General features: G+C 53.1%; 1 protein-coding gene across 1 annotated transcript; it reads right to left on the bottom strand.

Annotated features, from left to right (window-relative positions):
- Positions 1-913: 913 nt before the first annotated feature.
- Positions 914-10,328, bottom strand: LOC116989154 (tyrosine kinase receptor Cad96Ca-like). The gene is made up of 11 exons (XM_033046381.1): positions 10,235-10,328; positions 9,330-9,417; positions 8,089-8,263; positions 7,497-7,635; positions 6,611-6,709; positions 5,231-5,391; positions 4,491-4,622; positions 3,804-3,918; positions 2,706-2,805; positions 1,815-1,914; positions 914-1,547 (listed from the first exon to the last, which is right to left on the bottom strand). Exons 1-11 carry the CDS (start codon positions 10,326-10,328, stop codon positions 1,434-1,436), a joined length of 1,317 nt encoding a protein of 438 aa, XP_032902272.1. The 3' UTR covers positions 914-1,433.
- Positions 10,329-15,817: the final 5,489 nt, after the last annotated feature.

Below are 15,817 nucleotides of genomic sequence, written 5' to 3'. Positions count from 1 at the left end.
CCATGTCTGTTCAAGTCGTGAGGTACTGGGGGTGGTATTGAGAACCTCGAGTCCATGCATGGGGAGTACATAGCAGCCCCACCCTGAGCCCGCTCACACATTACTCACTCACCCATCCTGTCAGTCTCCTTCAGCCCTATCTGTTATTACCAAATAATAACAAAAACGCTGAAAGTTTTCACAGGGTCAGGTTGCATCTGCAGAAAGAGAACGTTTTGGGTCAAAACCCCTTCAGCAAGACTGGGAACGAGAGAGAAATTTTAAGTTGCAGAATGGGTGGTGGAAGGGAAGATCATGAAGACATGGCCCATGACAACAGGGATAACACTCATCGAGTGGGGCCAGGACTGTCGAGCGAAGAAGCTGTTGAAACAATGTCATCCAGTCAATAGATTAATGATGGATAATGATATCAAATACTGAAGGGTATAGCTTTAAGGGGAGAGGGAGAAAGTTTAAAGGAGATGTGTGGGGTAAGTTTAAGCCAAAAATTAGTGGGTGCCTGCTGCTAGTGGTGGTGGCAGCAGGTACAATAGTGACATTTAAGCCTTCAGTTAGGCACATGGAAATGCAGAGAATGGAGGATAGGGACCACGTGCAGTTAGAGGAGATTAGTTTATGTTGGCATGTGTGGATTGGACAAAGTGAGCTGAACGGCCTGTTCCCTAATGTACTGTACTCTTTCTATGTCTTATGATAAAGGGAAGTGAGGAGAATAGGATTGCTCTGTTAGCAGACAGCATGGGCTGAATGGCCTCCTGTGCTGGAGTATGGAATGTACATTGAAATTTCTCCCTGAACGCACTGCTGGCAAAAACATTTGGTCATTCTGTTGCAATCACGATACTAATGCAAGTTGTTGTTTTCATAGCAGTAACATCAGACCAGCTGGCAAGAGAATAAATCAGTCAGATTCATGTTTTATTCCAGCTTTCACACAGTTTTACACAACGTAACACGGCAGAGTCAGACTCCGACAGTCAGCCCGACCACATCAAGTGTGTGGCTGGAAGCTCACTGGCTGTGGGTCACAGACCCACTCCCAACAGCACGATGACCAGCAACGCGCCAGTTCAGAGCCAGGGTCACCCACAGGCTCACAGTTCAAGGCCGCACAGCATGGCCAGTATCACTCCTAGAATCCCAGTTCTTGGCCAGGGTCACAGTTCAAGGCAAGAAACATTCTCAGGGTCACAGGTCGAAGACTGGGTCACACAGGATGGCCAGGATCACTCCCCTGTAGTACAAGGCCAGGGTCACAGTTCATGGCCAGGACCACTCCAAGGGTCACAGTTCACAGCCAGGGACCCTCACAGGGACACAATTGCCAAATCACTCGGCCTCCTTCCACCAGGCTCCCTCCAGGCCACGATAGCGATCGAGACTTTGGTGGGGGAGTCGAGCTCTGACCCACCCCTACCACCAGGGCTGCCTCAGACTGAGTCGAGCCAGCCACTGACGTGGGTCTTGTCCTCACGCTGGGTCCAGGGAGGGGAGCAGCTCTGCGGCACGTGCTGCTCAAAGCAGTCCTCCACCTGAATGTAGTCCTGAAGGAAGATGGTTCAGAGGGTTAGTGCGGATACATTGAGGCCCCGCTCGCTGAAGACCACACTCCCTGGGATACGGTCCGTAAATGCATCGACCCACCCCAGGGTACAGTCCCTGAAGGTGCCCTCGAGGTGTAAGTTGGGTCAGTGCACACAGGACCAGCAGTAACCCCCCGCCCACCACTCACTCCCTCCAGAGTCCACAGCCCAGCACTCCACAGGGCACACCCCCACCCTCCCCCCATTGCCCCACCTCTACCCACTTACCGCGTCGTTCTCCACCACAGCCTCCATGTATTTGGTGATGTCGCTGAACATGGGCCTCTCCTCGTGCCTGTGTATCCAGCAGTACTCCATCACCTCGTACCTGGGGAACGAGAGCAACTCTTAGACAGCCCAGCGGCGCTGACACCCGTCATCTCCACACCGGGAACCTCCCCACTGCCCACCGCACCATCCCAGGGCACCCGGGCTCCGACCGCTACTTACTGACCCCGGGGTCAGTAACTGAAGGTCCTGCTCCTAGGTTGCATGTCCCTGACCTTTGGGCACCTGGCGTGGACCTGGGGGGGGGGGAGGGTAAGTGGACAGGGAGGTTCTTATTGTCCTGCTCCCTGGGATAGGCCACAGGTGTGGGGACCACCAGAGCCGACTGTCTGCCCCACAGCACCCATAGTCAGGTTCGAACCCGGGTCTCTGACGCTGTAAAGCAGCAACTCTACCGCTGCACCACTTACTGTGCCACCTGAATGATGTTTTCATTTATGTTAAGTCGATGTCTTCATGTAGTTATTTGAAAGCAAAGCAAACAGAGAGCACACAATTGGGACCTGAGGTAAAGACTAATAAGAGGGATTCAATTCAGAGGAGAGATCCTCCTGATGTTGCAACTCTGGGACATCAGGCAAGGGAGAGATGCATCATCATGTGGTGTGGCACTCCCTCCTCACCGCCCCTCCCACAGCGCGGCGCCCCCTCACCGCCCCTCCCACAGGAGTATTCCTCTGAGAGTGCGGCTCCTCCAGTGCTGCCCCACTGACCACTCTCAGCAATTGGAGTGATATCGTCAGATGATCATTGAGTCAGGGGCAGAGGTGGGGGCAGAGGTGGGGGGTGGCTGGAATGCACAGTGGGTCCGCGGAGAGTGTGCATACGTACACTTCTTGTCGACAGCCCAGGGGGGCCTTCATCTTGTATCCGAAACAGACGTTGCACACAACCTCCTTTGCCGTCTCGAACTCTGGGTAGGGCGAGCTCCCTGTGTGAAGAAGTGAAACGGGATCAGTGTGCCCACGAGAACCTGTGTCAGGAGCACCTCACCGAGCAACACTGAGACCAGCTGCTTGTCTCGCCCAGGGAAGCCCTAGAAACCAGGGAGGGGCACGCTGTATCCACCCCTGCCCCCGCCAACGAAGAGCAAGGCCCAGGGATTTGTTCACCTCTTTAGACTTCACTAAACTTTAGCGATACAGCGTGAAAAACAGGCCCGCTGGCCCACCGAGTCCGTGCCCACCAGTGATCACCCCATATACTAGCACTATGCGACACATTAATAATGGATGATATTTATATAGCGCCTTTCTAATACTCAAGGCGCTTTACATCGCATTATTCATTCACTCCTCAGTCACACTCGGTGGTGGTAAGCTACTTCTGTAGCCACAGCTGCCCTGAGGCAGACTGACGGAAGCGTGGCTGCCAATCTGCGCCTACGGCCCCTCCGACCACCACCAATCACTCACAGAGAGTTGAAAACAGGGCAGAGCAGAGGGGAATGTTCGAGATGGTAGTCTTTGTGGGAGTGAGTCGTGTGGAGGAGATGTGGCAGTTTGGGGAGAAGAGCAGATTATGTACCTCCTATATCTTTAATTCCCCTTTCCCCTGATTCTCAGTCTGAAGAAGGATCTCGACCCGAAACGTCACCTATTCCTTTTTTCCTGAGGCGCTGCCCGACCCGCTGTGTTACTCCAACTTTATGTGTCCATCTTCTTGGGTAGGAGGATAACGTTGGAGTGAGGATTTGCACTCGTATTGGCTTTATTTGTTTATAGATTTATTTTTGTTTATTATGTTAAATATTGAGTACTGCGTTTACAAGCTTGTTGTGCTGTTGCTGCAAGTAAGAATTTCATTCTTCCGTTGTCGGTACCCACGACAATTAAACACTCTTGACTCTTGATTTGGTGAAGGGACAGTGCTGGGGTATTGGGGTTCAGGATGCGACAGGGTGGACATCAAATGGTTCATTGTTCTTACCCAAACTATGCAGCTCCCAGAGCAAGATGCCGAAAGCCCAGACGTCTCCCTGCAGGTTGTAAATCCCGTCCTTGAAGTATTCCGGGGGATACCACCGGAACGGGATGCTCAAATTCTACACAACAGAGAGAGGACACAACAATTGGCGGAGTGTCGGCAGGATGTAGCACAATATAGAGAGCATTAGAAATGAGGGCAGAGAAGTGGCAGATGCAGTTTAATCTGAACAAGTGTGAGGTTTTGCGCTTTGAGATGTCGGGGGAAGTATATACAGTTAATGACATTACCCTGCACAGCATCGATGTACAGAGGGAGCTTGGGATACAAGTGCATGGTTCCCGGAAACTGATGACATAATTAGATAGAGTGATAAATAAGGTGGACTGTATGCTTGCTTCCTGGGCATTGGGTATAAAATTTTAAAAAACATGCTACAGCAGCTGTACAAAACCTTGGTGAGGCAATATTTGGAATATGGTGTGCAGGTGTAGTCATGGCTTTACAGGAAGGAAGCTGAGGTGTGGGAGAGGCGTCACTTACAACACTGGGGTACATTACTGGTGGGGACGGGTCTGACACTGTATAACTCTGGGGTGCAGTACTGGCGGGGACGGGTCTGTCACGGTATAACTCTGTGACCAGACCCCACACACACTGCCCCCACTTCAGCGCCTCCAAGTTGCTCACCCCGTTCCCTTTCTTCTGCCTGGTTGCTCCAGGAAAGGACACATCGGCGGCCAGGCTGAATTCGGCAATTTTACACTCCTGGGGAAAGCGACCGACCAGGATGTTCCTTGCAGCCAAGTCCCGGTGAGCTATCTGGAAACGATAGGCAGCGTTAGGGATCTCAGTCCACACAAGCACGTCTGCAGCCGACCCACACCGCATCAGGCCAAGCTAAGCCATGCAGAACCATCCAGTCCAAGCTGGACCAAAGTGAGCACAGCCAGGCCAGAAAAGGACACAAAGTGCTGGAGTAACTCAGCAGGTCAGGTAGCATCTCTGGAGAAGATGGATGCTGCCTGACCTGCTGAGTTACTCCAGCAGGAGTACCTTTACCTCAGTTCTTCCCACCAACCAGGGACCCAAACGGGCTTTCCAGATGAAGCATTCATTTGTTTGCATTTTTTAGTAATGTATAACATTTAGTGCTCCTTTTGTGTATTAACCGGCATCTGCAGTACTTTGTTTGTTTCCACAAGCCAAGCCAGCAGGTTGAGCAGGAACACCTCACCGGATCTTGCTGTCAAGCCGAGTCATGCCAATGGGGAGATGGGTCACACCAAACTCAACCATGCCAAGTGGTGCTGTGCTATGTCAAGGTGGGTGTAGCTGAACCAGGCCAGGTGGGAGCAACGTGCCATGCTGAGCTCGCCGTGCCCTATGCCAGCACTCGCTGCCCATGCACGGCCGTGGCTGTCCTTTACCTTTTTGGAGGCGATGTGTTCCATGCCCAGCGAGATGAAGTAACCGGCCATTGTCAGCTGGGTCGGCAGGTCCTTGCAGCTGCTCAGCTCTGACCTGTGGGTCTGTAGGAAGCTCTTCAGGTTCTGGCTTCCCACGTGTTCCATGATCAGTATGTACGGCTCTGCAGAAACAGCCAGCAGACAAGGTCAGCAGGAGCAGGAGGTCACCAATCACCCTGCAGCCTGATCCACCACACAATAACATCTTGTCGGCTCCAGCCTCGAGCTGAGTACAACTCTCTACTCCCTCCCCATCCCCACTGGCCTCCCAACCCATCAATCACCACCTTCAATATGTTCAGTGACTCTTGCCTCCAATTGTAGAGGATTCTAGAGATTCACTGCCCTGGGAGAGAAGAAATTCCTCCTCAGAAGCAGCTTCTTCAATCAATCAATCAATCTTTATTGTCATCTTGCATAGCAACAGTTGTACAGTGCAAAATGAGAAGACGCAGAGCATCGCACATGAAACTTAAAACATTTCACACATAATAACAGTAAAAACAATCCAGTCCCTGATGAAACAGTATAAATAGTTAAAAGCAGGTAAAACAGCAACATTAAAATACAGTAAAAACAGTCATTAAAATGTCCAGGGCAGCTTGATTAGTAAGGGCATCAAAGGTCACGGGGGGATGGGGTTGAGAGGGATAAATAGATCAGCCAGGATCGAATGGTGGGAGCAGACTCGATGGGCTAAATAGTCTAATCTTGTTCCTGTGTCTTTTGTTCTCAAGCTCTAGATGGGTGTAGTGCAGGGGTGTAGACATCATCTCTCCCGTTGACTCACTGTCTATACACCAGCGGCCTGTGGTCCCAGCAACACTGTGCCCTTACCTGACTCATTCATACATACAGCCCCAAAATGTGAGACCCCGGCACTGAGTGACCCTGGGCCACCGACTGGTTACACGTTACCCAAGTGTGAGAAGTATCTAAGAAGGAACTTCAGATGCTGGAAAATCGAAGGTAGACAAAAATGCTGGAGAAACTCAGCGGGTGCAGCAGCATCTATGGAGCGAAGGAAATAGGCAACGTTTCACAGGTAGACAAAAATGCTGGAGCAACTCAGCGGGTGCAGCAGCATCTATGGAGCGAAGGGAATAGGCAACGTTTCGGGCCGAAACCCGACGGGTTTCGGCCCGAAACGTTGCCCATTTCCTTCGCTCCATAGATGCTGCTGCACCCGCTGAGTTTCACCAGCATTTTTGTCTACCTGTGAGGAGTATTCACTCGTCCCCATTCACATTTCCTTCGGCAAGCCGTGCCTCTCTGCAGGGTCACACGGAGTCTCGGCGTCAGAGTCACCCGGCCAGTCCCACACTGCGTCCACGCTCTCACCTTCCACTACGTTCCACTCCAGCAGTTGGATCACATTCTTGTGGTACCCGAGTTTCTTCATGATGTTGATTTCCGACTGCAGCTTCTTCTGGGACACGGCTGTGGAAGAGAAACATAGAAAATATGTACAGGAGCAGGCTATTCGGCCATTCGGCCCTTCGATGGAGCAGGAAAGGTCGGAGTTCAGCCCTAGGCTGGATTAGAGATCGGGCGAGGTGGTGCTGGGGGGGGGGGGGGGGAGCACAGTGTGACGTTGGCAGGCGAGTGTACATGCCCGGGGAAGTGGATGTGCGTCCGCTCTCCACCGACGCTCCGTGCTGTCCACCATTTCCCACCTCTACCCTTCACTCAATACCCCGCCAATGGGTTTCACTCCAGCAGCTTAGAGAAGTCGGAGGAGTTCCACATTCTCAAAGGAATACGCTTGTGGGAGGAGCGGTGAGGGAGCGCCGCGCTGTGGGAGGGGCGGTGAGGGAGCACCCCGCTGTGGGAGGGGATGTGGGAGCGGTGGTGAGGGAGCGCCGCGTTGTGGGAGGGGCGGTGAGGGAGCGCCGCGCTGTGGGAGGGGCGGTGAGGGAGCGTCGCGTTGTGGAAGGGGATGTGGGAGGAGCGGTGAGGGAGCGCCGCGCTGTGGGAGCGGTGGTGAGGGAGCGCCGCGCTGTGGGAGGGGATGTGGGAGCGGTGGTGAGGGAGCGCCGCGTTTTGGGAGGGGCGGTGAGGGAGCGCCGCGCTGTGGGAGGGGCGGTGAGGGAGCGTCGCGTTGTGGAAGGGGATGTGGGAGAGACGGTTAGGGAGCGCCGCGCTGTGGGAGGAGCGGTGAGGGAGCGCTGTAAGTTTTCAGATCAGACACGAGTGATCAGAGACAGCGGAGCGGGGCTGTACTCACTCCTCATGGTGAGTTTGCAGGTCACCAGCCGATGACCCCTGCAGTTTCCCCTGGTGATCTTGGCCCGGTAGATGCGACCCAGCTGCCCCACCTTGAGCACCTCGAGCAGCGACAGGTCCTGCACTGTGAAGTGGGCCCGCTGTGGGGACAAAATGCTGTGTGTAAGCCCCTCTCTCACTCAAGCTCAGCATACACTAATAAATGATACCCATTGTGCACTGTCCCCACTGATATATCAGTCCTGTGCACATAAGCCCCATGTACACCCACTGATATACCAGTCCTGGTGTAGATATGCCATGTGACAGCCCCCACTGATATCTCAGTACACGGTCCACCATTGATATACAAGCCCTCTGTACATGGCCTCCACTGTTATACCAGCCCTGAGTACACAATCCCCACTGATATTCCAGCCCCGTGTACATAACCTGTGGACAGTCCCCACTGTTAACACCAGCTCTGTGTACCAGGATCCCACTGTTACTCCGGCCCTGTGTACCAAGATCCCACTGTTACTCCGGCCCTATGTACAGGGTCCCCCACCATTACCCCAGCTGTGTTTGCAGCAGCCCCAGATGGGCGAGTGTACCTGCAGGGTGGCTGCTCGGGCTGGTTGCCGTGCTTTCATTAACTCCCTGCTGTCTCCTCGCCTGGGAGCCACATCCTGCGGCGAGGGCAGAACCTTCACCATCAGTTGCCTGCCTTCCGCGCCTGATCTTTGCTGCCACGCCACCGATCCTCCTTTCCGGCCTTTCCTCCTCTTCCTGAATAGTGAATGAGATGAGAGGTTACTCTCTTCAGAGGGACTGAAGGAAGGCGGTTGGAATAATCTTTCAGATTGTTTATTGGGGCATGGCTTCTGGGTCCTTGTCCACTGCTTTGAATTCCTAACCCGGAAGGATGACTTTAGACTTTACGTTAAACTTCAGAGATACAGCGCGGAAACAGGCTCTTCAGCTCACCGAGTCTGCGCCGACCAGCGATCACCGCACACTATAATGCCCCTGTCCCACTTAGGAAACCTGAACGGAAACTTCTGGAGACTTTGCGCCCCACCCAAGGTTTCCGTGCGGTTCCCGGAGGTCTTACCTTCCACTACCTGCAACCTCCGGCAAACACCTGCAACCTACGGCAACCACCTTCAACTAGCATCGCAACCGGCTTCGACTAAAAAATTGCCGATTTTTAAAACGGCAACCTATTTTTAGTCGCGGCCGGTTTTGATTTTTTTGAAATAATCGCCGGAACATAAAAGAAGTGGTAACCACTTTCGACCATTAGGGACACTGACAAAAACCTCTGGGAACCGCACGGATACCTTGGGTGGGGCGCAAAGTCTCCAGAGGTTTCTGTTCGGGTTTCCTAAGTGGGACAGGGGCTCCTACATACACTTGGGACAATTTACAATCTTTACCAATCCCAATTAACCTGCAAACCTGTACGTCTTTGGATTGTGTGAGGAAACTAGAGATCATGGAGAAAACCCACGTGATCAGAGGGAGAATGTGAATGAATGCTTTACTGTCACACGTGACAAGTCACAGTGAAGTTCTTTGCTTGGACACCGAAGGTAGGCAAATAGTCACCACATAAAGGGTGCTGATAACGTTACAAAGTATCCCGCACTGGCTCCTCTCTTGTTCTCCCCCAAACTCCGTGTAGACAAGCACCCGGAGTCAGATCGAGCCCGGTCATTGGTACTGTGGAGCTGCACCATGGGGTTGGATGGTGGGTGGTACCTACGGCAAGTGATGGAACGATGGGCCGAAGGGCATCCCTGCGCTGTAAATATCCGTGACTCTGTGGGGTCGGGAGGGGAGGGGGACTCACCTCAGGGTGTACATGGCGAGGAAGGCGAGGATCCCTGACACCAGGATCACGGGCAGGAGCAGCCACAGGTAGCGGTTGAGTCCCGAACCTGCTGCAAAACATCGGGGGTGTTAGAGGGGGTAGAGAGGAAGGGGGGTTGGGTTAGAGAGGGGGGGGGGGGGGAGAGGTTGGGAGAGGACAGAAGGAGGAAAGGGGGTGAGAGGGAGGGTTGAGAGTTCAGAATAGGGGGGGGGGGGAGCGAGAGACAGGGAGGAGGAAGGTGAAACAGGGTATGGGTGTAACGGGTATAGCTTGGACCCAATAGCAGCACAGAATTAGGCAGGTATAGTTGGTAACGAACTTTATTACAATACTGTAACACAGAGTAGTGATACAGGACTGGGTACACCGTACTCACACAGAGGCTCAGGATTGAGCGAGGGTTCCGAAGAGGGGCAGGCAGGAGACGTAGTCGGGGTAGCGGAAGGTCCGGTCACCAGGAGATCCAACACACGATGCAAACAAACCAGCGAGGGACAGACGAAAGGAGAGTCGAAGCCAGGCAGGAAGTCGGGGAATCGCTGGATAGTCTTGCATGAATGCTGAGAACAATCTGGCACTCTGTGAACGGTGAGGAGAGTCTATATACCGGGTTAATTGGTGATCAGAGGCAACTGAGTGCAACAGGTGAGGAGAGTTGGGCTGATGAGAGGGGAGTGGCAGGCAGGCAGGTGAGGAGAAGGAGCGACCGGTGGAAAAGTACAGGGAGGTGAAGTGGATGAGAATGAGGAGAGGGCAGACTGTGACAGTGGGACAGGGAAGAATGAGTGGCAGCTGGAGAGGGGCAGGGAGGTGGGGCAGGGGAGGGAGGTGAAGACAGAGGGGAGGGGAGGGGGAGGGTGCAGGGGAGAGGGGGAGAGTTTCACTCTCCGAGAGCAGTAAACATTGCCCCAGCAGCTGGTCACAATATAGAGGACCCACCTGGATTGTGAGACTGTACATAGCTGGAAAGTTCTCCATTCACTCTTTCTCTATCACTCTCCTCCCAACCAGCCCACCCTCCACATCCCCTCCCGCCCTCCACTCCCACTGCCCACCCGTTGCCTCTCATCCTCACCACTGTGTGAGCTGGTGGTTTGAACCAGGCTGGTGGTGAAGTCCCCGCTGGTGGAGTAGTTGGTCTGCAGGGTGTTTTTGGCCATCAGTGTCGCTGGAGATGGTGATGCCGGCCATCTGAAACACACACACACACTGGGCGGTTACTGCCCCTTGTCTCCATCGCCCTCGCCAAGCCCAGCACAGGCTACAAACAGACCCACTCCTGGCTACACCCAGCTCCCAGTCACACCCACGACCACACTTCGTGGGAAGCACCCACTGCACAGGGCTCTGTGCTTCCTGACTTTTTTTCTCTCCCTCTCCTTCCCTATCTCTCCCCTTCCTTCCCTCTCTCTCTCCCACCTTCCCTCTCTCTCACCTTCCCTCTCTCCCCTTCCTTTCCTCTCTCTCTCTCTCTCTCTCCCCTCCTCTTCCCACCATCTCGCTCTTCCATCCCTCCGTCTCTCCTATTTCCCACCCTCTCTATTTCTCCCTCCCTATTATCTCCCTCCCCCATTCTCTCCCCCCCCCCCCCGAACATGGGGGGTTGGATCGAAGAGGCTTCTTAAATTCTGACCAGACATCACTTTTAGTGTCCATTCCCGATTCCCAGCATTTCTGCACAATCCTTAGGAATTTTGAACATTCACTGTAGTCCCACACTGGGTTGCGCGCGCACACACACACACACAAACTGGCCCTCACTGGGGAACAGGTCCTCCCCACACACACACACACACTGACCCTCACTGGGGAACAGGTCCCACACACACACTGACCCTCACTGGGGAACAGGTCCCACACACACACTGGCCCTCACTGGGAAACAGGTCCCACACACACACTAACCCTCACTGGGGAACAGGTCCCCCCCCCCCCCCCCACACACATACACACACATACACACACACACACATACACACTGACCCTCACTGGGAAACAAGTCCCACACACACACTGGCCCTCACTGGGGAACAGGTCTCACGCACACACTTCAATGGGGCAACGGCTGACTTGGATGATAAAGTGAAAATACGAAGATACTGATTTCAAATCACTGACTTATGTGTGGTCTTCCCTACAAAACAGAGACAGTGAGAACCTCGTCAATAGAGAGCAGAGCGTGAGGGAAGGTACATTACCGTGGGGTGTGGAGTCGATGCTCCCCCCATCACTCACCCATCAGACTGCAGGCTGCTTCTGGATGTAACCATGGTCCACGCTCACTTCTCACACCTTGTCGCAGCACTGCCACTGTCCTCTCTTTATCTCAATGTTTCTCTCTTTCTGTGTCCTTTTTCAAACTTTCCGGCCCCACAGCCTCCTTTCCTCTCTTCCTCCACCTGTGTCGCTTTCTTTCCTGCTTCTCGCTCTCACTGTGCCTCTCTCTCTCTCTCCCGTCCTTCCTCGAGCTCTCACCGGCTCACTCACTTGCTCCGCTCTCATCAGTGACGACAGAGCCACTCTGACCATTTCCTCTCCGGTTTGCAGCAGCAGCAGCAGCAGCTTAGTGTTCCATCAGCTCCGGGCTCCAGGAGCAGTGTATGGTTTCCGCTGGCGTGCTGCTCTCGGCCGCCGGGCCTCAGACTCTCTGACTTGCTGCTCTGGGCACCTCCTCTGGGTGACAGCGTCTCATCTTTTCCACCACGAGTCTCTGGGACAGGAAGAGGGCGACAGGTTACTCATGCGATCTGCTTGAGAAGTTGAATGATGATCTTGGCATCATGTTCGGCACAGACATTGTGGGCTGAAGGGCCTCTTCTTGTGCTGTACTGTCTATTGAAAGAGACAGCATGTCAACACGCGGCCCACGAGTTGCCATGCATGCCATCTATCAATCACGCGTTCACACTAGACCAGTCTGAAGAAGGGTCTCGGCCCGAAACGTCACCTATTCTCCTTCACTCCGGAGATGCTGCCTGTCCCGCTTTTTGTGTCTATCCAAGCGTTCACACTAGTTCTATGTTACTCCACTTTCGCCCCCACTCCCTATACATTAAAGACAATCTAGAGGCAAATGAAACTCCTCGACTGCATACCTTTCAGACGTGGGAGGAGACTGGAGCACTCGGAGGAAACCCTCGTGGTCACGGGGAGAACATGCAAACTCCACATGGACAGCACCCGAGGTCAGGGTCGAACCCGGGTCTCTGGCAACGTGAAGCAGCAGGTCTGCCAGCTACGCCACTGTGCCGTCCTCCAGCAGGGGTGGTGAGGGGTGAGATTGCTGATCACAGCGAGGTGGTGTGGGGAGGAGGTGTGGTGATTGCATTCTGTGACCTGCAGTTGGTCCTCGGGTGAGCTGTGGGAGAGAGCAGGGAGGTTCACATCACCCAGGGGCGCACAATCAGAGGAGCAGGCGAGAGAGTGGACCATCCCCCAAGCGGAGAGGTTCCCGCGAGGGGACAGTAGGAACCAGACTTGCTCTGTGCTCTCGTCCATGAAGTCGGAGACAAGGGTTCAATCCCAGGCTACAAGAGCACACACTGGTACCAGCACAGAGGCAGCGCTGCTCTGGGGGCCCCGGCACTGGCGGCACTGCGCTGGGGGCGCGGCGCTGGCCGTCTGTGATCTGCCCGCTCTCTCCATCAGAAAGGAAAGATCCCGTGACCACTACTTTGTGAGAATTGAGCTTCGCCATGCTCTGGGCCCAGTGTTAACCCTTAGCCAACCTCATGGAACAGGCGGTCCGACCCCTCCCTGCCTAGAGTCCTGCTATGTAAGCTTCTCATTGTCATTGCCTTGCCTCAGAGACTCGAGAACATCATTGACGCCTGCTCAGCGTTTGGAAGACCCAACGGAGGGGAGAGGTGCTATAGAAATGAAAAAGTTTAGTATAATAATAATAATAATAATAATAATAATAATACATTTTATTTGTATAGTGCTTTTCAAGGACTCAAAGTCGCTTTACATGGTTAGTCAAGAACAAAACAAAATAGAGCAGTAAGACAGAGATGCAAAGGGGAGGGGGACATGGGACTAATGGTATGCAGAGGTGAAGAGATGGGCCTTGAGGCGGGACTGGAAGATGGTGAGGCACTCAGAAGTTCGGATCAATTGTGGGAGGGAGTTCCAGAGCCTGGGAGCTGCCCTGGAGAAGGCTCTGTCTCCAAAAGTGCAGAGGCTGGATTTCAGAATGGAGAGGAGACCGGCTGAAATGGATCTGAGGGACCGTGAGGGTTGGTAGGGGGAGAGGAGGTCAGTGAGATAAGGGGGTGGGGGGTGGGTGGGGGGGGGGGGGGGGGGCAAGTGGTTGAGGGTTTTGTAGGTGAGGACCAGGATTTTGTAGATGATCCGGTGGGAAATGGGAAGCCAGTGAAGTTCTTTGAGGACTGGGGTGATGTGGTGCCAGGATTTGGTGTGTGTAATGAGTCGGGCGGCTGCATTTTGGACCAGTTGGAGTCGGTTGATGTTGCTGGAATTAATGCCAAAGAGAAGAGAGTTGCAGTAGTCCAGTCGGGAGGAGATGAAGGCATGGATGAGTCTTTCAGCAGCGGGTGGGGGGGGGGGGGAGAGAGAGGGTCTGATTTTGGCAATGTTGCGGAGGTGAAAAAATGATGTTTTGACAACATGGCGGATGTGAGGCTCAAGGGAGAGGGTTGAGTCAAAGATCACGCCAATATAACATTATGTATCTGTACACTGCGGGCGGCTCAGTTGTAACCATTGTAAAGCTTTCCGCTGACTGTTTAGCACGCAACAGAAAGCTTTCCACTGAACTTCGGAATTCGTGACAATAAACTACATTCTGGCTTCACGCCAGTGGGCACAAACTAACGTCAGTCAAAAGTCGCATGTTCTTTCAGACAGGGACAAACTCGTGTGAGACCCAGACTATGAAAGGGGATAGACCACCACTGGCACAATGACCCATCTGTGTTGCTTAACAACCACATAGTGGTGCAGCTGGCAGAGCTGCCGCCTCACTCCACCAGAGATTCGGTTCTTCTTCTTATCGAGTCCACACACAAGATTAGAAGTTGTTCAGCCAGAGCTGAACACACTTCTCGGCATCTGCACAATGGTGTCTGTCTTGCGCTTCTTGTGCGTCTTGTGCGTGGTGGTGGAAAGATTGGTTGAAACAGGGCCGCGACGTGAACGCTCTTTCCTTGACCCCAGAGATTCGGTTGATCCTGACCTTGGATGCTGCCTGTGTGGAGTTTGCACGTTCGCCCTTTGACCGCATGGGTTTTCTCCGGGTGCTTCGGTTTCATCCCATGTCCCAAACACGTGCGGGTTTGTCGGTTCATTGGTCTCTGTAAATTGCCCCTCGTGTGCAGGGAGTGGATGCAAAAGTGGGATAACATAGAATTAGTGTGAATGGGTGATCAATGGATGGGCGGGGACTCAGTGGGCCGAAGCGCCTGTTTCCATGCTGTATCTTTAAACTAAACTAAATCAAGCAGCCCACGGGAGATCAGGCCATGAGGTTAGGACACTGCAGTAAACGGAAGGACATCACATTCTGCAGCATCGAAGGGTGAAACCAAATAACTGTGACTGGTTTGTGAGCAAGGTGGATTAAAGTCCCACACATTGCCCAACTAATCTCCACCACCGCACGCAGCGCAGCACAGACACACACTGATGGTAGCTCAGATAGCCAGAGGCCCGGGTGCATGATGCAGGATGTGGCTTCTGTTGACAAGAAATGACCGGTTTACGAAGCTGCTGCAGGCTGGTGTCAGCACACGGACTGATCTCAGAGTCTCAAACTCCAACCCACAGTCACAGAGGTCTCATCCCCACCGCTTCCACGTAACATCGAGGTAGATCAGAGATTGCCACAGGTCCCACGCAGGCTGGTCTAGGCCTGACACAGATCAAGTCTGGGACAGTAACACGGGTCACACACGGGGTGATCCAGGGCTGAACACAGTTCAGGTCTGGTACCATGACACATTATGTGAGAATACAACAGAGAAGGTGGACGAAGGGGAACCAGTCAGCATCATGTATCTGGCTTTTCAGAAATCCATTCAGTAAGGCAGTGCATCAGAACTTACTGCGCACAGCGGGAGCATCGGGGATTGGGTCGAATACATTGTCCAGGATCAGGAATAGGGTGATCACTGGAAAACATAAAACTCAGCATACATACATAATTTTCTGAATGGCAGTCAGTAGGTAGCTGGGTGTCAGAGCCTGAACTGTGTAGTCTACATTAATGACTTGAACAAAGTGACTGGGTGCAGGCTGGGGATGATACAGAGATATTTGTGTTTAATAATAATAATAATTATTATTATATCTTTTATTGTCATTGCACATAAGCGCAACGAGATTTGGTATGCAGCTTCCAACCGATGTCATAACATAAATAACTAATAAAATTTGGATTTAGATATCCCGAGAACATGGATTGTAAAAAGAACAGTAAAGCAGTCAAAACAGTTCAACAGACTAAA

Source organism: Amblyraja radiata, chromosome 28, assembly GCF_010909765.2.
Source record: "Amblyraja radiata isolate CabotCenter1 chromosome 28, sAmbRad1.1.pri, whole genome shotgun sequence".
Classification (NCBI taxonomy): domain Eukaryota; kingdom Metazoa; phylum Chordata; class Chondrichthyes; order Rajiformes; family Rajidae; genus Amblyraja; species Amblyraja radiata.
The sequence above is the reverse complement of the archived record's forward strand: the minus strand, read 5'-3'. Positions and strand labels throughout refer to the sequence as shown.